At 40.2% G+C, this 25,816-nt stretch overlaps 1 protein-coding gene across 1 annotated transcript in view; it reads left to right on the plus strand.

The window, feature by feature from the left end:
- Positions 1 to 4,710: 4,710 nt before the first annotated feature.
- Positions 4,711 to 25,816, plus strand: part of sptlc3 (serine palmitoyltransferase, long chain base subunit 3) — a 56,268-nt gene continuing 35,162 nt past the window's right edge. Inside the window, exons 1-4 of the mRNA XM_084075311.1 lie at positions 4,711 to 4,967; positions 10,596 to 10,787; positions 15,564 to 15,718; positions 19,220 to 19,368. Of these exons, the coding sequence (XP_083931437.1) occupies positions 4,842 to 4,967; positions 10,596 to 10,787; positions 15,564 to 15,718; positions 19,220 to 19,368 (622 nt within the window). The 5' untranslated portion in view covers positions 4,711 to 4,841. The remainder of the gene's footprint in view (positions 4,968 to 10,595; positions 10,788 to 15,563; positions 15,719 to 19,219; positions 19,369 to 25,816) is intronic.

Consider the following 25,816-nt stretch of genomic DNA (forward strand, 5'->3'; position numbering starts at 1 on the left):
GAAAAGTGCCGTTCTCAGACAAAAGTGGACACTGGACAGGCGCCGGCGGACACTGCCGACACTTCTGATACACGCACGCGTGCGGGGACACCTCCCCTACAACGCCACACTCTCGGATAAGCCCGAGAGGTGTAAAAAAAAGTGTGGCGGACTGTCCAGTGAGGTCAGAGGTCAGAAAAGTGCCGTTTTCAGACAAAAATGGACACTGGACAGGCGCCGGCGGACACTGCCGACACTTCTGATACACGCACACGTGCGGGGACACCTCCCCTACAACGCCACACTCTCGGATAAGCCCGAGAGGTGTAAAAAAAAGTGTGGCGGACCGTCCAGTGAGGTCAGAGGTCAGAAAAGTGCCGTTCTCAGACAAAAGTGGACACTGGACAGGCGCCGGCGGACACTGCCGACACTTCTGTGTCCAGTGTCCACTTTTCTTATCCGAGAGTGATGTGGCGTTGTAGGGCAGGTGTCCCCGCACGTGTGCGTATGTCAGAAGTGTTGGCAGCGTCCGCCGGCGCCTTTCCAGTGTCCACTGTTGTCTGAAAACGGCACTTTCTTCTCTTACATCTGGCCGCACTGGACGGCCTGCCAGTTGTTTTTTTTTACAAATTATCTCTCAATTTTCACCAACATTCTGTCCTACTGGTCTGTATCAATTTTCTATCAAGTTCAGGGGCGCTCAGTTATGGAACAGTTCTCACGAACACACACACACACCCCCCACACACACACACACACACACACACACACACACACACACACACACACACACACTTTTATTTTTCTGATTACATTCTTATTTGTATTGTATTTTAGTTTTTAAATAGGTGAGATCAACTTTATAAACCCCCCTTGCTTTATTTATTTTTAAACACACCTGCACTGATCTACTATTATTATTTGTAGCATATTTTGTTGTTACTTTTATCACTGTTTATTTGCTTCTGCAATAAACAATATTATATCATGATCATTTTCCAAGAGTGACCTGGCCTAGAGGCAGCATAATTATAATAATGGACAAACAGTTCAAAAACAATACATATGTAACAAACACAAATGAATATCCAGTTAAAGTAAATGTATTTTTAAATTACATTTGTGTCTATAAAAATAAAATTGGCAATTAGAAGTGTTGCGCCATTTAAAAGACGTACATCATAAATGTATTTTTAAAATACATTTGTGTCTTTTAAAAAACATTACACATTCGTGATCTTATTTTAAAGGCAACCGGAAACCTTATAGTTGCTAGCTCCAAAACCGGATGTCCTATAGTTGCTGACGGAACGGAGCTGACGCTTATATTATACCTCTATGAGCTGACGCAGCGTCCCTTCTGCTCTCAGCGTCACTTGCTGGTCACGTGTCAAAAAGGACAGATCTACAAGCTCGCAGCCTGTTTCCATGCAATGTGTTGTAGCTTGTAGATCTGTTGTTTTTTAACATGACACCCTGCATGGTAAACTTTGACTTGGAGCCAAGTCAGCCAACCAATAGACAGACGACCCCCCCCCACCCTCCCCCTTTTTTTGTACATACTTTTTATTTTATTTTCTAATGCTTTTTTTGTATATATATTTTTATTTTCTCATGCCTTTTTTGTACATAATGGTATATATTTTTTCCTCTGTATTCTTATGTTGATTTTGAACTGTTTGGTTGCTACTATATATATATCTATGAAATTAATTCAAGGACCCCAACGGAAACAAGCCCGCAAGGACTTTTTTGGCCGGACCTTTTAGACAAAAGCATTATAAATGTAACTTTGTTGTTTTACATTCTTTTGCCTATAAAAATTTCAATCAATCAATCAATCAATAGGAAAGAAGAGAGTTTGAGACTGAGAGTTTACGTCCCTTGGCAGCCATTTGTAGTTTTCTTCAGTTTCCTAGAGATTCCAGGAGATACACTCGGGCTATAGCCTGTAGGCTATTAATAAGCTACTTATTGATGATGAACTAAAATGGCTCATGTATTTGACTGACATGTGTGCATGCCTGTTTTGTTTGAATTAGACATTTGGGCAGGCCCCATATATCGAATACATCTAATAAATATTATTTATTAGATGTATTCGATATAGTGTGATTATGAGAATGCTGTATTCAACTACCTATAGTATATATATATATATGTCACAGGGAAATTGGCATTCCAGGGAAATTGGAAGGGGAGCGCTTGTTTTTAGGCGTGGGAAGGGGCTGCGAGACCGGGCTTTGATGTGAGGACGACGACGACAACATGGACATACCGGCCTCAGTGGCGCACTTCGATAATCATTGGACTCCCCATCCACTACCACTGGGAGTCTGGATTTGACTCCCGCTTGGGACATTACTTTTTCAAACAACTGCGGACTACTTTTTTTTGCCGATAAAGTATAGTTTTGGACCATGACGGAGGCGCGCCGACTCAGCAGACCTTGAGGCCGAGGAGTCGCGCCCGAGCGCCTACAGGCGCGAGTGCCCGCGACGACCGGCCAATGGTCTGCTAGTCGACTAAGCGCCGTCCGAGTTATGTACCGATAGGCACAGAATAGTAAATGATGTTGTGGGGACTGCGTTTGCCCCTCTATGGTTTGCCCCAACTGCCACTCACTGCACTAACATAGCCCGCCAGCCCCGCCCCCTCAGGCTCGCCCCCTTGTGCTTCAACTGCATGGAATAAGGCTGTTCGCGTGTGTGTGTGTGTGTGTGTGTGTGTGTGTGTGTGTGTGTGTGTGTGTGTGTGTGTGTGTGTGTGTGTGTGTGTGTGTGTGTGTGTGTGTGTGTGCGCGCGTGCTCGTTTGTGCACGTGTGCATGCGTGCGTGCTTGTGTGGTGTGGGACTCATGTCTGGCTTGCATTGCCCTCTAGCGTTGGTTCTACAGATTTACCTGGAATGCCAATTAACATATATAAATAGCTGAGGCACCACAACCAACCAAAGAACCACTTAAGAACCACTGTGGTGCTATATAGCACCACAAGAATCTCAAAGAACCGCTGAAGCACCAATTTCGTTGTGTGTGTATGCAATGCCAGCCCAGAGTTGATTAGATTGTTTTTAAAATTATAGTTTGTTATGGATTACAGGAAAATAAATGGAACTGTCAGCACATCAACTCTATAAACACTGTCTGAGTCCTTTCAGTAACATTCTGATTACAATTTGCACCCAGAAACAATACAATTTGGTGGGAATAAATCAACAACGCTAAGTTTACAGTATAAGTATTGTGTCAAAAGTAAAGTAAAAGTAACTGATTAGTGTGATAATGCGACATCAATGCATTTCTTCTTTTAAACGCTTAAGTGGAATTTTCACCATACATTTCAAAACATTACTGGGAAAGGGATTAGCATGATGTCATGGACCTTTTTTAATCTTGCACATACTGTAGGTCATAGGACATAGCAAATGAGGCACCGCCTCAGCACTACAGCTGCATACAGAATCTACAGAGCAGAAAGCATAATTTCTTTACAGTATCTAAATCCTCATTGTGTATGCCTTTGCAACTTAGTGTGCATTTATTGTCTCCGCCAGGCCGCCAGGCATGGCGAAGAAGACACATTTGGCAAAACACATTTTTGGACAGTACTCCTATAGATTTTATCACATAAATGGGTACACAGTAACTCTATAGTCATTAAACGAAAAGGGTCTTTCAGATTTTTCATATTCCATCCTGATTGGCTAAGATTGGCTTCCAAAATCTCCGGCACTGTTGGCTTGCTTGCAGCGAAACTGTGCACACACACTCCCTGGATGACAGAGCAGAACCTCTGGCCCAGAGTTTTCATATGGGCCTGTTATAGCGCCACCAGGAAGCCGATTTTTCAGTGTAAAACGTTGTATGCGCACTCCCTAGAGGCCAAGGAAAAACCTTTGCCCTGCATTTTTCACGTCTGCCTTTTATAGCGCCACCAGGAGGCTGATTTTTGCAAAACATTATTTTTTTATATTACTCCCACAAATGTTGTCCAAACGTCACACAAATCAGTGCACATTATCTCTATAGTCAAGTAGAATCAAGACGGATCCGTCCGATTTTTCATATTGCTGGCCCACAATTAACCTACCTGACCTGGCGGAGACCTGTGCTCTGAGGAGCACTTTTTCTAGTTAGGTCTATATTAACTTTGGTTACAGATCTTGCAGTGTTAGTTGCAGTTTCATTTCCTAGTCAGTCTGACAGGGAAGTGAAAGATTGCACTAATAGCCTAATTTTTAACCCATTAAGACCTGGAACGCATCTGTGTAATTTTTTTATTTGAGCTAAAAAGCATTATTTTACACTTTGGCTATTCAAAAATAGCAGATATAGAAGCTCAGAGTGCCGCGCTATGAGCTTGTAGATCTGCTATTTTTTTTAAATCTTGAAAATGTGTGCAAATCTTTGAATATATATATTATTTTAAAGTGAACATTTTTAACTAAAATCTTTGCTTCTGGGGGGGGGGGGGGGTCCCTGGAACGTTTTGGGGGTCCTTAAAATGAAAAAGTTTGAGCACCACTGATATAGAAACATTTAGGATTTAGAAGACACTTGTAGAAATGGCTTCAGGTCTTAATCATCATTTATTGAAGGAACATGATCTGGGGATGATGCCACCATGTTAAACTGCAGATCCTTCTCTGACAGACAGACAGTGGATAAGAGGCAGAGCCCTGCCCGCAGCTCCCTCAGCGACGCGTAGCCTACAGGACACAAGGAGGAAGTCACCTTTGTAATGATCCAAACCGGTTTCATACCTGACACAAGACCAGCACCCAGCCACACACACACACATACACAGCCCCACAGCCACACACCCAGGGAGTAGACGCGGGTCGTGTGGGTAAAAGTAAAGAATGGCAAGAACTGCGATAAGAACAGCAATCGCCCCAATTGTGCCCAACGGCGATCTGAAGTCATACCTGGACCAGACGGGACGTCATATTAAACACGACAATGCAAAGAGAAACGGCTATCACAAGGTGAGAGAGAGAGAGAGACACACACACACACACACACACACACACACACACACAGAGAGAGAGGTGCAGACAGACAGACAGCCCTACTGTCTGCTCCTAGAAGCTATTATTTAAACTTATCTAACGTTGTTGTTGTCCAGTTAAACCTCAGGTTCTGTGCGTTAGACACATAATGTATGATTTGTTGTTGTAGTAGGCCCACCACTGTCTGTGTAAAGTTGTGATTATGTGCACGGAGACGCGGATCTTGGCGGTTTCCGTGTGTTTATACGGATCATAATATTGATCTGTAAACACGGAAATCGCACATTATTGCGTAACGTTAAAGTGAATGAAGTTGTCAGAGTGAATGGGGGGAATCCTCCTTTACCTGACTTCACCTTTATCCAGGGTCCATGACGCCACCAGGTGAAGGTTCTGTGGCCAGACTAAAGGGTTATCATGGTTATTATCCGCATACCTTAGATTGCTACCGTAGACTCGTAGAGTAGACCTCCAGGTAATAGCTGTCAAAATACAGGAAACACCTGACCTGAGCTAAAATGCACTAAAGTTACGTAATGGCAGTGAGTGGTGTAAAAAGTACTATTTTTTTCTTATTTTTTTTACTTGAGTAGAAGTATCAAATTCTGCAACTCAGTTACAAGTGAAAGTATTTAATTCAAAGTGTACTTGAGTAAAAGTACCAAAAGTATTGGCATCAAAATATACTTAAAGTACTAAAAGTAAAAGTACTCGTTAAGGCAGAATATCCCATTTAATTTGTTTTTAAAATATTTGGAAAATAGCAGATCTAAGCTCACAATGTGATGTGTTAGTGAGCTTGTAGATCTGCTATTTTCAAATGGCCAAAGTATATAAAGTGTTGAAGAAGTGATTAATGTATGTTTTGTAAGTAAGAATAATCAACATCTGTCTTTGTTGATCATTATGATATTTCTTTTAGGACTATGAGTGGGTGGGTTGAAAGGGATTCATTATTATAATTTATTATTTGTAACTTTTCTTTTTGCCTTTTTGTGCCTTAGCCAGTGGCAGCTAACAGGTTACATTTGCATTGATTTCGAATATCAATCAATGTTTTATTTTTCTTTGTGCGTGCCTGTCTTTCCCTCCCATGAAATTAAATAAAAAGAAGAAAAAATAATAATCAACATCTGCAAAGTAACCAGTAACTAAAGCTTTCATATAATTGTAGTGGAGTAAAAGTACAATAGGCCTATTGGTTCTGAGATGTAGTGGAGTAGAAGTAAAAGTATTGAAAATTGTACTCCAGTAAAAATACCTAAACATTGTACTTAAGTACAGTACTTGTACTTAGTTACTTACTTTACACCACTGACTTCAGGGTAGCTGTCAAAATAGAGAAAAGATGCACCTGACCTGAGCAAAATGACTAAAGTTACGTAATGGTGGGGATAACATTGTTGGTACTAGTTTCACTTTAAGGTCTAACTTCTAAATGACACTATAGTATGAACACATGTGGTCACCCTAAAGCACAGATGTGCTTTAAGTTAGATTTTATTTGTGTGTTGTTTTTTTACAACATTTCTTTATCATAGCCTATTTTGTGTGATTGCACAACAATAAATCTACTGCAGCAGTCCACCTGTTTGAAGAGTAGACAGTCTGCTTTGAGGTTATATAGCAGCTCAAATATTATTTATTATTTTGTTGTTTTATCAACAAAATGCATCACATTCTGTTTGTGTGACATGCATGATGCAAAGGTTTTGATAGTGAAACTGTTCAAAGTCACTGGCCACCTACTGTATTAGTTAGTGGGCTCCCACTCATATTATCTTCATTTTGTCTTTATTTATTCTGCCGGCTGCCCACTTCTACTTCCACATACTTTGAGCTGGAAACTCTGTTCAATCATTAAAATATTCAGTTTTTTAATGCCCTACGGCAGATGTATTCAACTTTGTGAAATATATTATACTTTTAAATGTATGTATCTGTACGTATGTATGTATTTATTCATGTTTTTAAAATATATGTAATCAGTGGGGTCTGGAAACTGTGTTGCTCCTAACTAGTCTTTCATACTGTATATACAGCATTCACGGCTGAATGAAAGAGGACACAGTGGTTGAAGTTTAACCAGATGACAAGGTTTTATTACCCTCAAAATACAGGCTAGTAAATGGGATGGGAATGGGAGGGTGCCAAACAAAAGGCCTGACAGCCTAAACTAGCTAGCAGCAAATAACTGGGTGTAGGGTGTCTCTCCTTGGGGCTTATTTTTTTCTCAACCCACCGCCTTTTACCCTCAAACACTAGACCAGGGGTCTTCAATGTTTTTCAGGACCCCCTAGCTGAGAGAGAGATGAAGCAGGGACCCCCTCGACATATTGTATAATATTGTGTTGCAGATTACACTTGTTTTTATTTTTTACTTGGTCTGCTCTTTTTTCCCTCTACACCAAACCTCTTTGCCAAAAATAGCAGATCTACAAGCTCACAACACCTCGCAGCGCGAGGCGTTTTAAGTTCTCCTCAGAAAAGAGGAGAAAGAGGAGAAGGAGAAAAGAGGAGAACCATATTTTCACCTTTTTTCGTAAATTAATGCCCGATAATTAGTCATTCTAGTGTGTCACACAAATGTAGCAAAAATAGCAGATCTACAAGCTCAAAACGCGTCGCATGGCGACGGTTTTGAGCTTGTAGATCTGCTTTTTGTGTTGAAATCTCTTTTGAATTGGAATCTTGAATTAGTTTTTGCTATTTTTGAATTGGAATCCTAGAAGTAACATTTTTATTTAATTTCAAATGCATTTAGTTATGCGTTACCTTAATGAACTTAAACACAAATACATTGGACGTAAAAAACAGACAATATCATTTTAATAGTAGTCATTTAACTACTAATATAGACTGAAGTAATTAAAGCGGGTCATGTTTGCATGTTTGGAATTGTAACAGCTGAAATCAATAATATATCAGTATTCCAATATTAACCTGTGGGCCGCAATAAGTGAAGGTGGGGGCCGCATGTGGCCCATGTATGGCCTAGCCTTTGACGATCCCTGGCAGAACAACCTGTTCTGTCCGGTGCCTGGTGAAGCTGACGGCCATTTCGAGTCGGTCCTGCAACTCTCTAGCATATTCCGGCCCTAGCCATGGTGTCTGGTGCGTTGGGTGGTCGTCCGTACTTCAGCCTCTGGCTTGCCTTCTCAGTTTTCCCGCCCAAGATCAACAAATGCAAGAGTACAGCATGGTGGTTTCTTGGGCTGCGTTGCACTGCAGCATGCCATGAGAAAGAGGGATATCTGCACAGGTCCCAGCTGGGGCCGTTCCACCAGTCTGTCACTTTGCGGATGAAGCGGGGTGGTCCTTGTCTTCAGGATGTCTTCAGTTCCGCCCTTGGTCTTGGAGTGGTGCTTTGAGGGTGTTCCTTCCTACTTCCTAAGCGGCTGAACATTCCTTGTACCAAGGCCTCAGCCATGGGTCATCGCTTCTCGGTCGGGCCTCTACCAATAGCATAGAAGGGTGTGTGGTCGATCCCCACTTGGCTGTTACTGGCTGTAGTATTCTCAGAGTCCAGATGGAGGCTTTGATTGTTACTGTGTCTAACCAGCCAGCATTGTAGGATATTGCCCAATGCCCATCTAAACTACAAATTGCCCCTTAAGAGAGGTGCTGCCTGGCTGGCAGCTGTGATTTGGGAGACAAATATCAAGCCCACACTGTGTGACCAACAACCACAACCATTAAAACAGACTACAAAGCAGCAAATTGCTTTCCGTGTGTGTCACCTTCGGCACTGCCCAGTGTCCACATTCAGCATGACGAGATCTGAATTCCACCTTCGGCAGGCGATGGTCATTTGCCTGCATTCGCACATTTGTGACCGTATTTGTGACCTATTGCTCGTCTTACAGACATGTAGTTCACCACATTGGACTTGACTGACTCTTCGTCATGGGTGTAACCCCCTTTCCTGATTGGTTAGTGCTTGGTACAAGTTGGTAGTTCATACATTTTGAACCACTTATCTTACAGACCTGTGTATATGACATCATTGGACTCGATATGGATGGAGTCCTGGCCCCATACCGATGTCGCCCTAGCAACCACCTGATTACACCATAGCAACCACCTGTTTTACCCTATCAACGCCCTACTAGCAACCGCCCTTTTACATCATAGTAAATGCCTTGCAAAACCCAATCTGATAGGCTGTTATACTGCTAAACTCGTTTTAGTTTTAACAGTAATGGTGCACAGCCCTGTTTTGCACTCTTTCATTTTGTTCTCATACTTGTAAAGTTTAATTCCTCTGGAATTCGATATATCTTCAAGGATGATGTCAATGTCATGTCATGTTATATAACAAACACATTCCACTGAGTAATTCTGTTCAGAGTCAGACCTTTTATTCTGCAAGGTTATTTCCACTCAGATACTGTTTCAAATAAATGTACTGATGTATGCTTTTAAAGGTTCAAAGGTTTTAAGTTACGTTCTAGCCCACAGCTAATTCGGATATCAGATTTAATATTTTATCATGATAAAAACACTCAATTTCATTTTATTGTGGTGAATTTTCATTATCAGGATAATTTTGAATATCCTCACGAGTGTGAATATCTTCACTTGTGAAGTCTAACAGTCTAACACAGGGGTCTTCAACGTTTTCAGGCCAAGGACCCCCTAGCTGAGAGATGAAGCAGGGACCCCCTCTATATTGTATAAAATTGTGTTGCAGATTCAACTTTTTTTTTTTTACTTGGTCTGCCTTTTTTCCCCCTCTGCACCTATACCTCTTTGCCAAAAATAGCCGATCTACAAGCTCACAACGCCTCGCCGTACGAGGCGTTGTGCTTGTAGATCTGCTATTTTTGGCTAAAGTGCTCAGAAGCCTGAAAAATGTAATATACTGACATTTTTTGCACTTCTATCTGTCTTGAAAAGGACCAAGGTTTTACACATCTCAGTGCTTCACTAGAAGCATTTCTGTCTCGTGTTATTGCTATTTGACCATACACCTCATGTATAATGACATTGCTCTTATCATTACTAGGAATATAGGACATTTGTTTTCCTTTTTTCTTTCCTTTTCTATTTCTTTGAAACTGCAAACGTTGGGAGCTTGTACAACAAATAATTGAATCTGATGGGATTACCATATTGTAGATATGTAGTTTGTCATTCTGCTGTCCTTGCTGTACCTCTGTCTTTGTGATCTGAAAACAAATTAAGTTATTCATTTACTATGCATTTACAACACTTAACTAAATGAACCGTGATGTGGAATGCTTGGATATCAGGTTTTTAATTTTTATTAATGGATTTGTTTCTGCTGGGTGTTGACAAGAGTTTTTCCACTAAAACGATGTTCACAAACATTTTTTTACAATGTATGGTCAGAAGGACAAAGAATCTCATGAATCAGAATTATTTTGGCCAGGATAATCGTGACGTGAAATTTCCATATTATCCCATGCCTACCTGTAAGGGTACTTTTTCATACTTTCTTTTTACATTCACCCAATTATTTTACAATAAATAAATAATATAAAGGCATTATTACAGTAACATTTGAATGTAAGTTTGAAACCAAAATAATTTGTCCTACAGCTGTGTGAGATAACACATGTACCTCTCGTGTTCTTTCAGAAAAATGGAAAAGAGAACGGGGTTGCCTCCAAGCAGCCGAGGTACGAGAAGTTTGAACAGGCGCCCATGTATGTGGCTGTCATGACATACCTGGGCTTTGGCATTTGCACCCTGTTTGGTTACTTCAGAGACTTCCTCAGAGCCGTGGGCCTAGAAAAGTGCCACCTTGCCCAGGAGAGAGAGGAGCAGAAGGTAAGAATAATATGCATACAGTACTGTACAACACACACACACATATGACTGCAAAGGTCTGCGTGTCAATTTAACCATATGAACCCTAGCGTCCCTATTCTGGGCATGTCATAATAGGTGAACATTTGCCGAAAATAGAGTACAGAAGTCCTGACGTCACTCGTTCATCCCCTGGGTCGCGGAAGTCATTTCTCTATGGAGAATAACATTGAGTCATCTTAGAATCGTCTCATATTAGAATTGTGGTTCAAAAATAAACAAACTGTCTCGGCGATATTGTCAGGGAGGAGGCTCTGTATCGTTTATGATAGTCAGTCACTCATATTTGATACTGTCTGTTTCTGGCAAAAAAATTACTAATTCGGTGGAAGTAATATTAGCATTTTTCTCACCGTCAGTTGATGCTCCATATCCATAAGAGTCAAACCGCCGGGATCATGTGTTTATTTTTGGAACACAGTACTTATTTGACGCGATATTAAACACGTCTATGGGAATTCAGAAAGGGGAAAAAAACGAGACCCAGGTAGGATGCGTAAACTACGTCAGACTTCGGTGCTCTATAGCCGATCTACAAGCTTGTATGATCTTGTACAGTAGATGGGCCATTTTCAGCAAGGAGATTTTGTGTGGAGGGGAAAAGAAGTGGGCTAAATACATTGGCCCCGGTTAGTGAAGTAAATGGTGTTTACGTTTTTTAATCACAGAGTGTAAAAAATTACCCATAAGGTTTTGTTGTTGTTGTTGTTGTGTACCACACACCCACACACCTGCCAGTGCCCCCACTATGTGCATGTGTGCCTTTTGTTTTCTTCCTATAATTGCTGTAAGTTTTTACCCTTCCCCCTGTCTTATGTCTTCACTTTCTGTGTTGCCATGGCTCAGACAGGGTACCATGGAGGATAGCTGTTGGAAGAGAGCTAATTAATTCCCTGTGGATTCAAGTTATTTCTATGCTGCTCTGCTTTGGGATCCTTGATGAGGTCTGAGTGGTGTTTTAGTACAGGCGGAGGAGTGTAGTGTTACTGGAAATAGGAGGGGTACTTTTTAAAGATTTTCTTTTTTTTGCCTTTTCTGCCTTTTTTATTGATAGTATGCAGTAGACTGACAGGAAATGGAGGGAGAGAGAGACGGGGAGTGACACGCAGCAAACGTCGTCGGGATAGGGATTATTGGAGATTTTACTCCTTAAATCCAGAACTCACAGAATTAGATGCTTTTGGTGTATGATGCCTTCTCTCTTGGATATTTGTGTTAAAAGCCATTGAATATTTTTCTTGACACCAGCCAAAGTAGAGCTTAGATCGGACCCAAGAAAACGAGCCTGACCCTACCCGAGCCTGTGCACATGCTGTCTGAAACATTTTAAAGTCTGATTGATTATTTTGGGTGTAATATATGTTTATAATTTATATTTAACTATAGTTATTTGCACACATATTCAATGTATTATAACATTTTAACTATATAGACTGATAATCACGTCAAATGGCTTACTATCCACCCAATTATATAAAAACTCGGAAATGGAGAGAAATTCCGGCCGGCCCCTGCCTCGACCCTGACCCTGACCCACTGGTCGGGCCTGTCTCAGGTCGGGCAGGGACTCAAACCTCTAATTGGCCTCGTTGGTTTGCTGTGTTGCAATTCTTGGAAGGTTTGAACACTGTTGTCAGGGACCTGGCGTTCACGATCCATAAGACCATGTTCTACTCTCTCTTTTTACACCCATTTGTGTGTATTGTATCATTTGTCTGTCACAGCGACAGCTTGGACAGTTCAATCCAATCCAATCCAATAAAAGTAGCAAAGAGCGACTGGAGGCTTTGGAGGTTAGAGTGGCCATTCGGGAAGCAGTAGGTTTCCAGTTTGATCTGTGAGTCTTCATGGCTTTGTGTTAAAGTGTCCTCAAAACACTGAACCTCTAACCTTGCATAACCACTGATAGGTGAATGCAGTACATTTTGTAAAGTGCTTTGGATAAAGGGGCTATAGAAATCCAGACCTTTTACCAAGATAACTTGAACCTGTGCTTTTCTGATGTCAGTTTGTGTTATTTAACAAAAAAAAACACACAGTTTGAGGATTAGCTGAGATCTCCTTATACATTTCTGCATATTTATTATTTAAAGCAGCGTTATGTTACTTTCTTTTAATGAATACAATGTAATTGTGTCCAATCTGTATGGTAGAGTTAGAGTATGTTAATACAATGTAACTTATACAGTTGGGGTGGTTGTGTGTTGTGTCCCTGCTCTTCTATTGACACATGTAGATCGTGTCACTCACTCGTGTGTCAAAGGTCACCTGACCTAGACACAGGATCTGACATGAATTTTGACCTGATGGTCAAGAAGATTCAATTTATTTATGAGCAAGCTGGCAGGCTCTGTTAGGTCAATGGTAAACATTTCAGCACTTGCGTTGCATAGGAGACCAGGTTCAAATCCGGGGTAGAAGAGAAAAGTTACGTATAGTGCAGCTTTAACATTGTAACCACAGTCATAGGAAACTTCCACAAAATAATTTCACTCTTTTAGTATAAACTTGTGATGTGGCATTAAAGTTGAACCTTTTGAAGTCATTTAATGTAAACGCTCGGAGACTTTCAAGTCCCGTCTTGCAGAAGGTCTCTGAGCGAAAGCTTGCATTAAACCATTGAGTCCGGGAACGCATCTGTGTCATTTTTAGATTGCTTTGGCCATTCAAAAATAGCAGATCTACAAGCTCATAGCGCGGCACCCTGTGCCGCGCTATGAGCTTGTAGATCTGCTATTTTTTGAAAGATCATGAACATTTTTGCAAATCTTTGAATTTATATCTTTTTTAAAGCGAACATGTGTAACTCATCTTTGCTTCTGGGGGATTTAACAAATGTCCTCTAAATCCTAACCGTTTAAAAAAAAATGATGTTTCTATTATCAGTCAACTTCTTTCATGTCAAGGACCCCCAAAATTATATGGTCGCGGAGCCCCATCTCAAAATATTTTGTTCCAGGGACCACCGAGAAGCAAAGATTTGAGTTAAAAATGTTCGCTTAAAAAAAATATATATATATACATTCAATGTTTTGCACAAATTTTCACGATAAAAGTGGTTAAAATCTAAAATAACAGATGCGTTCCCGGTCTTAAAGAGTTAAACTCCACTTCACCCCTAGCACTCCTCATTCATTAGGTCTGTCTCAATCCAGGGGTTGCAGCCTTCAAAGTGCACACCCTAGGTAGGGTGGGTAGGGCACTACCCCCTGGAGGGCGCATAGGGCATACACTCTGCCTGTGAAATGGGACAGCACTTGGCGCGCCGCTGTGACGTCATCGCCCTTGAAATCCGCACTTTGCAGGGCGCAACCCCTGGATTGAGACAGACCTCTTGTATTACTTCCTGTGGCCTATTTCTGATAGATGCTAGTTATACTGGTATAATGCAGATATATGTTGGTTACTTGTTTACATATGTTGTTATTTAGATAGACATACCGTTTGCTTGACCACAAATGCCAAGAATGTTATTTAGCCATGTTTGATGGTTACCTGGTATCCTACAGTAGATACTTTGTAGCACTTAATTATTTGCTTTGCACTCTATTTAACTGACCATTTACACTGTCGTTTGTTCATGCCATTTACTCTGATTTTGCACTTTGAAAGTCTCTCTGGATAAGAGGGTCTGCTAAATGCGTAAACCCATTAAGGCCTGAGGTTTTCCGATTCTGCAAAATGTCTTCTAAATCCTAATGGTTTTCTGAAAAACGTTGTCAGTGGTTTTCAAACTTTTTCATGTCAAGGACCACCAAAATGATATGTATTTGGACACGGACCGCCATCTCAAAATATGTTGTTCCAGGGACCCCCAGAAGCAAAGATCTGAGTTACAAATGTTCACTTTAAAAATGTATATTCAAAGATTTGCACACATTTTCTCAAATTTTCAAAAATAGCAGATCTACAAGCTCCTAGCGCTATTTTTGAACAGCCAAAGTGTAAAATAATACTTTTTTAGCTCGAATCTAAAAATGAGCACAGATGCTTTTCCGGGTCTTAATGGGTTAAAATGTGTGTGTAGCATGTGGCATGCATGTAGCATCTCTGAGAGTTTTTCTAGTTTATACTAAAGACCTTTAACCACTTAAGCCCTGTATACTTCGCCGTACAATAAATGGCGAAAATAGCCGCATCTACAATGCATCGTGATGTTTGTAGATTGGCAATTTTTTGCTTTGGAAAGAAATGTTTTGAAAATCTGCCCAGAATAAGGGATACCAGGGTTAATGTGGTTACGTAACTATAGAGTACCGAAGTCCTGACATCACCTGGGTCGTAGAAGTAATTTCTCTATGGAGAATAACATTGGATCATCTTAGAATCGTCTCATATAAGAATTGTGGTCCAAAAATAAACAAACTGTCTCGGCGATTATTGTCAGGGAGGTGGCTTTGTATTTCTTTATGATGGTCAATCACTCTCATATTTGATACAGTCTGTTTCTGGCAAAAATGTAACTAATTTGGCGGAAGTAACATTAGCGTTTTCTCACCGTCAGTCAAACCGCCGGGATCATTTGTTTATTTTTGGAACACAGTTCTTATTTGATGCGATATTAAACATGTCTATGGGAATTAAAAAAAACACGACCGAGATAGGATGCGTAAATTACGTCAGACTTCGTCGCTCTATAGTACCATACATTAAAATGCTCCACACTTGACCAAATACACTATACTGCATGTCCCTTGCTAATTGGTCTTGATGAATATCTTTCCTTTTGGTTCGCAGGACTTTGTGCCACTTTATCAAGACTTTGAGAACTTTTACACACGCAACCTGTACATGAGGGTACGAGACAACTGGAACCGGCCCGTATGCAGCCTCCCAGGACCTGTGTTCGATCTGATGGAGAGGGTGTCTGATGATTACAACTGGACATTCAGGTACTAACATTGACTCATTCATTACTGCTAAATAATTACACCAGCTTTTACGCATAAAGTAATAATACACTTTATTTATATAGCACCTTTTTAAACAATGTTACAAAGTGCTTAACAACTTAAAATCAAACAGTGAACAATATAACAATTACAGCAATAAGAACAACACACAACAGTATCAGTGAGTATAAAGGAGAATAGGAGATGCACCGAAATTCTGCTTTTAGGAGGTTAAAAAGGCCTTTCTATAAAAATGGGTCTTTAATTTAGATTTAAAAATGGGAATGGAATTAGCAACCCTGAGGTCCAATGGGAGGCTGTTCCAGAGTCTAGGGGCCCTGACGGCAAAGGCCCGATCACCCTTGGTCACCAGCCTAGACGTAGGGACATCTAGTAGGGCCGCGTCAGAGGACCTTAGGCGGCGGACAGGCACATGGGGATCAAGCAGGTCAGCTAGATATTGTGGTGCCAGGCCATTAAGAGCTTTAAACGTTAACAATAAAATCTTAAAAAATCTATTCTAAGAGTTACTGGCAGCCAGTGCAGTGCCGCCAGTACCGGGGTTATGTGCTCTGATCTCCTAGTCCCAGTAATTCTTCGGCGGCGGCATTCTGTACCAACTGTAGGCGGTGTATGGAACCTTTACTGAGAGTGGAATATAGGGCGTTACAATAGTCTAGGCGGCAAGTAATATTGTTAGATTAAAGAACTCCACTTGGGAATGGCATGACTCCGATGACGTACGACTCCAAATTTGGGCAGAGTTTCAGCCCCGACCAGAGACCCACTAACTTCCATCACAATATTAAAGTTAGATATTATATTCCATAACAATTTGGGGAAACAAATTTTGTGGACATACCAAGTTTGTAAGAGCCCGATAAGAGCCAAAATAAAATTAGAGCAGGTGTTAGCCTCCGGGTTAGAGATGTACTAACAAATTCTTATGACCTACAGGCAAGTTACCAAGTAAGTGTTTGTGAACTGCGAATAGTTTTATCAGCTGAAGCAGACAGATTGTGACTGCTCTGTAATGAGCAGGTGTTGTAATATATTTGGCCTGGATGGATGCAGCAAGGACACATGGGTTCTCAGTAGCAGATTAACCCATTAAGACCGGGAACGCATCTGTGCAATTTTCAGATTTATTTGAAAAGAAAAAAAAAATGGTGCAGATCTTTGAATATATGTTTTAAAGCGAACATTTGTAACTTTGTTCTGTGCTTCTGGGGGGTCCCTGGAACAACATATTGTGAGATGGGGGTCCGCGGCCAAATACATATAATATTGGGGGTCCTTGACCTGGAAAAGTTGGAGCACCACTGATATATAGCAACATAAGTTTTTTCAAAAAACTGTTACAAGACATTTGTATAATATATATTCAAAGATTTGCACAAATGTTAATTTATTTTCTAAAATAGCAGATATACAAGCTCATAGCGCACGCTATGAGCTTGTAGATCTGCTATTTTTCAATAGCCTAAGAAATCTAAGGTGACACAGATGCGTTGGCATCCACCCTGCACAACACAATTATGGGAATAGAATGTATAAAAAGGGAACAGAGCTATGGTGGAGAAGTGGGATCAGGTAAGAGAGATACAGAGGCTTACTCAGAGATTGAGAGATTTGAAAACACCCTTTTGTGTTTGGCCTCTTATTGTCAGTTGCTTCCTTTGGTGAGTAGAAGCAGTGCGATAATACTGTCTTTTATAGTGGTTTGTGCAGGCTTTCTGTGCGCTGCATAGTAGACAACTCTTGACTCTATCCTGTCAAGACTATATCTCTCTCAAACCTGGGTTACAATGTAACCTTTCCGGTCAACTTGATACAGAGAACTCCACCTGAAACTATAGAATCTCTGACACTACACAGTAAAATCCTCAGTGTTAAAGGTAGGGTAAGTGATTTTCTTTGGTTAAAATAAGTGTTAAATAGCTCTATATTCTGATAGTACTCATTGCTATAGAGTTTTTGTTCAGCAACAGGAGTCTCCATGTCTCTCCAGCTCTTTATCAAACAGAAAATGCATTTTCAGGTATCCAATCAGGATAGAGAACTCAGTCAGGATGCAGATTAAACAAGTGAAATTGGAAGTGGTTACACAAAGAAATTAGCAGACAAAATGGAACTGGAACACTATGAAAATGGGGGCGGCAGTGGCTCAGAGTGGCCGGTAGAGCGGCCGGGTGGAAGCCGTGAGGTTTCCAGTTCGATCCCGGGCTCCCCCAGAGGTAGTGTGGAAGTGTCCTTGAGCAAGACGCTGAACTGCTCCCGATGAGCAGGTTGGTGCCTTGTATGGTTTCTGAATGAAATGTAATGAATGTAATGCTCAATCTATGTAAAGCGCTTTGGATAAAAGAGCTCTATAAATGCACCATTTGCCATTTAATGAAGCTGATAAATGGGTATTCTCTCCATATTGGCTGAGATTTTGTCACCTACCTGAAATGTATTTTCTGTTTATTAAAGAGCTGGAAAGACTGGGAGACCCCTGTTACTGAACAAACACTCTATAGCAATGAGTACTATCAGAATAAAGTGCTTTAACCTTTTAACAAAAAACTTTTTGTTTTAACAAAAAAATATCACTTACCGGTACCCTACCTTAATTTAACTCTGAGAGTGTACAATTGTACACAAAATGGACACATTAACACAGAGGATTTTGCAGTGTGCGTGTACAGCTGCTGGTACTTTCTGGACAGTAGAGGGAGATTGACCTTATGAACCGTTAAATTGACTTTTTAGGTTTATATTAAACTTGAGTTCCAGTTCCATGCCAAAGGAAACCATGCTGGATATACAGTACTACCACAGAGGTGGCTGTTCTTAGGAGCTCTACACACAATCTTGAGAGTCAATTATCAGAGTTAAATTAATGCACAGCATTTTACTGTGTATGCGTGAAATCTGGGATTAGAGAACTAACTGTGCATATCTCATTTCTTCTTTCTATTTCAACCTGTCCTTGGAAATGGGAATAGCAAAGCCACAAGGCTGTAGCGTTAACTTTTCACAAATCAAATGTCAACATAGTTCAGTTTGGTATGAATAGAAATGTCATTCAAATTAATGTTGATTCCCTTTTAACACCATGAAATTAATTTGAGCTCTCAGAGTGCATATGTAAAAAACTATCTATATTGCTGTACATTATAGCAGTGGTTCTCAAACTTTTTTTGTGCAAAGGACCCCCAAATTGATATATATGTGGCCGCGGACCCCCCATCTGAAAATGTTTTGTGCCCAGAAGCAAATATATAAGAAGTTACAAATAGCAGATCTACAAGCTCATTCTGTTGTATAGCTGCTATTTTTGATTATCCAAAGTATAAAATATGGTTAAAGTGGTTAAAATGATTGTGACACTATATTAACTACTTTTGCTGGGGACCCCATGGTACCCCCTCAAGGACCCCTGGGGGTCCCCGGACCTCACTTTGAGAACCAATGCATTATAGCATTATGATTAGCAGTGTTTTCATGTGTCGGCAGGTTGACAGGGAAGCGAATAGACAACGTCATCAACATGGGCTCCTACAACTACCTGGGCTTTGCTGAGAACAACCCTGACTTCCTGAAAACGGTGGCTGAGAAAACGCTCCAGTACGGGCTGGGGGTCTGCAGCACGAGACAGGAAGTGGGTGAGTGCAGTCTGCGGTCAATCCTTTTTAACGCCTAAGCGAGTTTCTCTTTCATGCAGCTCGACAAACGTTATGATTTTCCTCTTCACTGTGAACCACTAATAACTGAGTGTTAAGTTTCTGAAGCGTGCAGGGGAAAAGAAATCACCCATTTTGTGGTTTTAATAAAAAAGGTGCTTTATCCACTTGCTTTAGCCCTATATACTTTGTTGTACGACGAGTAAGGAAAATAGCTATTCTATTTGACCTATTTTTGCTCAATTGAATTAAAAAACAAAACACTTTTCACCTATTATGACGTGCCCAATAGGGACGCCAGGTTGAACGTGGTTACGGTGGATTTGTTTTCCAGCTACTGTCATTTAACCCTTTAAGACCGGAAACGCATCTGTGTGTCAATTTTTAGATTTCTTTGGCTATTCAAAAATAGCAGATATACAAGCTCATACAAGCTGTAAATCTGCTATTTTTGAAAAATCTTGAAAATTTGTGCAAATCTTTGAATATATATATTTTAAAAAGGGAACATTTTTAACTCTGTTTCAACTTCTGGGGGTCCCTGGAACAAAGCATTTTGATATGGGGGTCCACGGCCAAATACATATCATTTTTAAGAACCACTGATATTATAGCAACATACGTTTAAAAAAACTTAAGATTTAGAAGACATTTGAAGAATCCCCCCAGAAGATTTTAGTTGCAAATGTTCGCTTCATTTTTTTTTGTTTTTAAGATTTGTGCAAATCTTTCACGATTTTTCCAAAAAATAGCAGATATACAAGCTCATAACGTGGCACTCGGTGCCACGCTATGAGCTTGCAGATCTGCTTTTTTTGAATAGCCCAAAGAAATCTAAAAATGACACAGATGCGTTCCCGGTCTAAAAGGGTTATTTAAGAGGCTACAGCGCATCATTGTATTTTATGGGGTTCAGGTACAGAAAATGCTAGAAACACTGCTGTGCTGTGATTATACCAAAAAAGCTTATAACCATCAAATGGGGAGAAACATGCACCATCATTTATTATCTTTTCTCATGAATTATACCGCTCGAATCTTTAATTATCTTCCAGCGGCTGCGATGTTATATGAATTATTCACCCTTTGTTAAATTATGTACAGTTTGGGGCATAGGCAGAGATCATTACATACTGGGGGCCCACACTGAGCAATGTTTGGGGGGGGGGAGAGGGGGAGAGATATCATCATGGTGTGGTGTAACATTATGAAACGCTCTCCGATATAAAATAGGCCATCGAACAATATGAGCTATGGCTATGGAGTTCGGAGGGACCATATCTTGAAAGCATGGGGTCTTCTGTGGCTTCTGTCTGATGTATAGAATTTTTAAATTGCCATTTCGTTTCTCTGAACTTCGATCCAGCCTAACCCATTAAGACCGGCGGGAACGCATCTGTGAAACCAACCGCTTTAACCATTATTTTATACTTTGGCTATTCAAAAATAGCAGATATACAAGCTCATAGCGTGGCACCGAGTGCCGCGCTATGAGCTTGAAGATCTGCTATTTTTGAAAAATCGTGAAAATTTGTGCAACTCTTTGAATATATATATTTTTATATTTTTTAAGCAAACATTTTTATCTCGAATCTTTGCTTCTGGGCGTCCCTGGAACAACATATTCTGAGATGGGGGTCAGTGGCCAAATACATATAATTTTGGGGGTCCTTGACATGGAAAAAGATATAGAAACAATAGTTTTTCAGAAAAATGAAGACATTTGTTGAGACATTTGACAGTTACAAATGTTCGCTTTAAAGAATTGACATTCAAAGATTTGCACACATTTTCACGATTTTTCAAAAAAAGCAGATCTACAAGCTCATAGCTTGAGCTTGTATATTTGCTATTTCTGAATAGCCAAAGTATAAAATAATTAGTTATAGCTCAAATTCTAAAATTACACAGATATGCGTTCCCGGTCTTAATGGGCTAAGGCGGTCTAAATGGCTTTTGTGCTCAGGGTTCTGGAGAATTGTGTTCCACAGTGTCCTACTGTTAGTAATGGTGAAAAAAGAAAAAATGATGAATGGCTCCCAACTGTGTGTTTATAGGTCAGGCGGACTGGTGTTGGGGTAAACAGGTGTACAGGACAGAGAGAGAGAGAGAGAGAGAGAGAGAGAGCGAGAGAGAGAGCACACACAGTGTCATGTACTCGCTGTCACACATGCTTAGCAAAGTGTGTACCACAGACAATGTGTCTGTTTTTTTTGCTCTGTCATTGTGACTTGTAGCTGAATAGCCTAGCTAGCGTAGCGCGCCACACACACACTCACAGTGATATATGAGAGCCAGGCTATCTGAGGGTGATATATGACATGCTCATACTGTGGGACCGGGCTTTCTCTCTCACACACACACAGGGGAGTGAGTGGGTTTGTTGAATTTTTCTGCACTGAGAGCTGCAAGGCTATTAGAGAATTGACAGACCTCAAGAGTCAGTGGTGTAAAGTAACTGAGTACATTTACTCAAGTACTGTACTTAAGTACAATTTTTAGGTATTTTTTTTACTTTACTGGAGTATTTCCAATTTTCTGTACTTTTACTTGTACTCCACTACATCTCAGAGGCAAATATTGTACCTTTTACTCCGCTACATTTATTTGTATTTATGGGGTTTGCTGAGAACCTATTTCTAACCTATAACCTAGTTACTAGTTAGTTGATAGATTTCGATTATTATTACAAAACCAATTCAGCCCTATATATACATTTCGGCCATTTGAAAATAGCCGATCTACAAGCTCACAATGCGTCGCGATGCGTGCCACGAAAATGTGTTTTTTTTGTAACATATTGCACTAAATCCCCCCCAAATAACGACCAACAACAACAGTAACATTATGCAAAAATGTTTTTAATATTTATGTTTATACATTTTTTTTTCCCTTACATTATTTTCAGGGGGTGCTGCAGTCCCCTCAGCACCCCTACTTCCCACGGCTATGAATACAACCGAGGTTCTAATCACAAGCGACACGTGAGCTTGTAAATTGGCTATTTTAAATATGTTCTGTGCAACACTGTTGTACGAGTATAGAATATGGTCTAATCGACTAGACTAATCGATATGGACAATTATGAAAAATCTATTCATTTCCCCCCTGTTGATATGTTGATAGGCCTATGAAATAAATCCCTTCTTGAATATTTGATTAATTGGAAAAGTATTGGATAGAATAATCGCTTAGCAGACAATCAATGTTTGCAGCCGTACCGAGACAGTACCACCAGAGGAAACCAGAGGAAACAGAGTAAAGTACGTGTTATCATTAGTCATATGGGTGTTTGAGTGCAAATATAAAGTCCCCTCCCTTGCACCATCCATAATTCATGTATGTTTTTTTTCATTTATTTATATGTTTACTGTATTCCTCTTTCAAAATGGGCCTGTTTTTCAGTCAGTTGGCTCAGTGAGAGGGTTAAGGAATAACAAGCATGTATCCCGTGAGACCTTATTAAGCATCAATTATTAAACACCCCAGTGTCTCTATTAGAGCTGCGACGCCATCATAGGCCATGATTTAGTCCACATAGCACTGACTTTATTCTGGGTGGAACATATACTCCAAAGCGCTGCAAGAGCCAGAGCATTCAGTCCACTCAAAGTGTAAGTTTTATATTTGGACATTTTAACTTTTTCAAAAGTTTCTTTTGAAAAAAGTCCCCTCCACACACCACAAAACTAAACAAAACAACAACATTTTGTCTGAATAGTGTCAGGGACAAACACGACTCAGCAATTTATTTCATAAATTATTCTAAACTTCCTTGCTTTGATCTTACCAATTCCTTTTGAGAGACTCTATTTCAGAGCATTTCCCTACCTGTCTTACTTAACCAATTAAGACCTGAAGCCGATACTACAAAATTCTTCTAAAACCCAACAGTATTCTGAAAAACGTATGTTTCTATATCAGTGGTGCTCAAACTTTTTCATGTCAAGGACCCCCAAAATGATATGTATTTGTCTGCCGACCCCATCTCAAAATATGTTGTCCCAGAGAACCCCAGAAGCAAAGATTTGAGTTAAAAATGTTATAAGAATATAAATGTCAATATTCAAAGATTTGCACACATTTTCACGATTTTTCAAAAAGTGTTAAATAATGCTTTTTAGCTCAAATAAAAAAAATTACACCGATGCGTTCCAGGTCTTAGGGCACGGTCACAACAAAATATGGTTGCCCGCTGTTAAACGCAGGTTGTGTGCGGCCGACAGTTTTTTGCAGCCAGTATTGTATGGCATGTACCAGCAGGCGTATATAGAGCACATAAAACGCAAGATGTGCGCGACACGCAGAAAGATGTGCAAGACCATGAATCCACGCATTTGCATTGACAAAGCATTGGCAGATTCCACCCCATTGGTAAAATAAAAGTGTGGTGTGACCGTGCCCTTAATGGGTTAATACATGAGCTGATATCGGCTTCCTGTCGATGCATTTTTCTCAGGGTGTGGAATGGACTCTCCCACGGCACAGAGAACTGGTCATGTGCTTTATGAATACATGGCTTTATGAGTCCATGTGATGGATTTTTTTGTTGGAGTGAGTTTGAAAGGAGACGTGTTAAACATAGGTAGACTTACATTAATGGATAGCCAGCCATTTCCTACTGTTCACGCAATGATTAACGGAAATTAGACTGAGAGGTCCGACCAGCGGTTATCACAGCAGTTAAGCCAGTGTTCAATTAGCATGACAGTAGTAGTGATGAAATGCACAGGGACATGTACAATCATCTAGTCCAGTGATTCTCAAAGATATATAGATATAGATAGATAGATAGATAGATAGATAGATAGATATATATATCTGCTATTTTCAAAAGATTTTTATACATTTGACAACTTGAAATTGGACATTCTGCATAATGAGTACTTTCTACTTTTGGTACTTTAAGTACATTTTGATACCAATACTTTTGTACTTTTACTCGGGTACATTTTGAATTCCAGACTTTAACTTGTAACAGAGTATTTCTATATTGCAGTATTGATACTATACTGCAGTATTGATACTTTTAGTAAAAAAAATGTAGTACTTTTTCCACCACTGCAGTGACTGCAAATCATATCGACATATTTCTTTGCATTACCAGCTTTCATCAAAAACTATGCAAGTTATAGATTTTGGACCAGTTGGACAGTTGGTTCTAACTTACACTGAAAGGTGTGGTCCACAATTTCATTTAGAAAATTAAAAGTAATTACTCTATGATTTTGAGCCGCAGGGACAGGAATAGGTTCATATACGCATATGTATATCTTATTTCTGGCACTTCTGGCAACAGGATATTACAGAGCTCCATATATTAAAACTAGTGAGGCAAATGACACCCTGAACTCATTGTACACTAGCCATGGAAATGATAGCTAATTCACTTCTTAGTATTACAGTATTATCTAATGTTGCCATTTTACAGTCTGCTGACAGAAAGATGACCAGAAACACTAAACACTTAAACCCTACTGTATTGACCGGGGTCCCCCTGGGCTCTGTACTAGGTCTGCTCCTTTTTTCCCTCTACACAAGATATCTTCACCAAAAAAGACCAGATGGCGCATTGTGAGCTTGTAGATCTGCAAAAAAAAATGTGTCACTTCGAATTGTATTCCTTTTTTTACACACATACAAACACATTACACAAACCAAACACTAGAAAGAAAACAGGACAATAAAAGAAAAGGTAATCAGACAAAACAGAAAGAAAAAACAAAAACATATTGAAAGACTGTAGATCTGCTATTTTTTGCCCCAGAATAGGGACGCTAGGCTTAGTGTGGTTAAAAACAAAAACTGCATTGCCAAAACGTCTAGCTAAAAAAGCAAATAAGAACTAATTAGGTTTGATTGACTGACAATCTGTGATTGACTGACAATCTGTCAGTCAAGTCTGTCTACAAAATGTGTGGTTTGGTGGGGTCTGCAAATGTGTGAGAAGTGTTGCCTCACAAGTGTCATTTCCTTTTTCTCATTTCTCCTAGTGTACACAGAACTAGCTCACTAAAATACAGAGGTGGAAAAAGTACTCAAATGTTTTACTTAAGTAACAGTATGCAGTAGTAATACTGCAATGTCTAAATACTCTGTTACAAGTAAAAGTCCGGAATCTTGCGCATCTTCACGCTTGTCGCGCACATCTCGCGTTTAAGCACTCTATGCTGCTTTTCCTCCACTGTCCAATCGGGTGAGTCGAAGGCGGACCGTCCCAAGCCTCAGGAAGCGACATGGTGCATGGGATAGAGCGAAAATAAAAGCCTCGAGGCTAGCCATAGAGCAATTGGTTGTAGCTGTTGCATGGGAGGGTCCTGAAAGTGAGTGACAGGTGGGTCACTCCGTTTATTTAGAATGTGCTGGCTGCAAAAAACTGTGGCCGCGCACAACCTGAGTTTAACAGCGGGCAACCATGTTTTGGTGGGAC

Source organism: Gymnoscopelus microlampas (genome assembly GCF_963454915.1).
Source record: "Gymnoscopelus microlampas genome assembly, chromosome: 13".
Taxonomy (NCBI): Eukaryota; Metazoa; Chordata; class Actinopteri; order Myctophiformes; family Myctophidae; genus Gymnoscopelus; species Gymnoscopelus microlampas.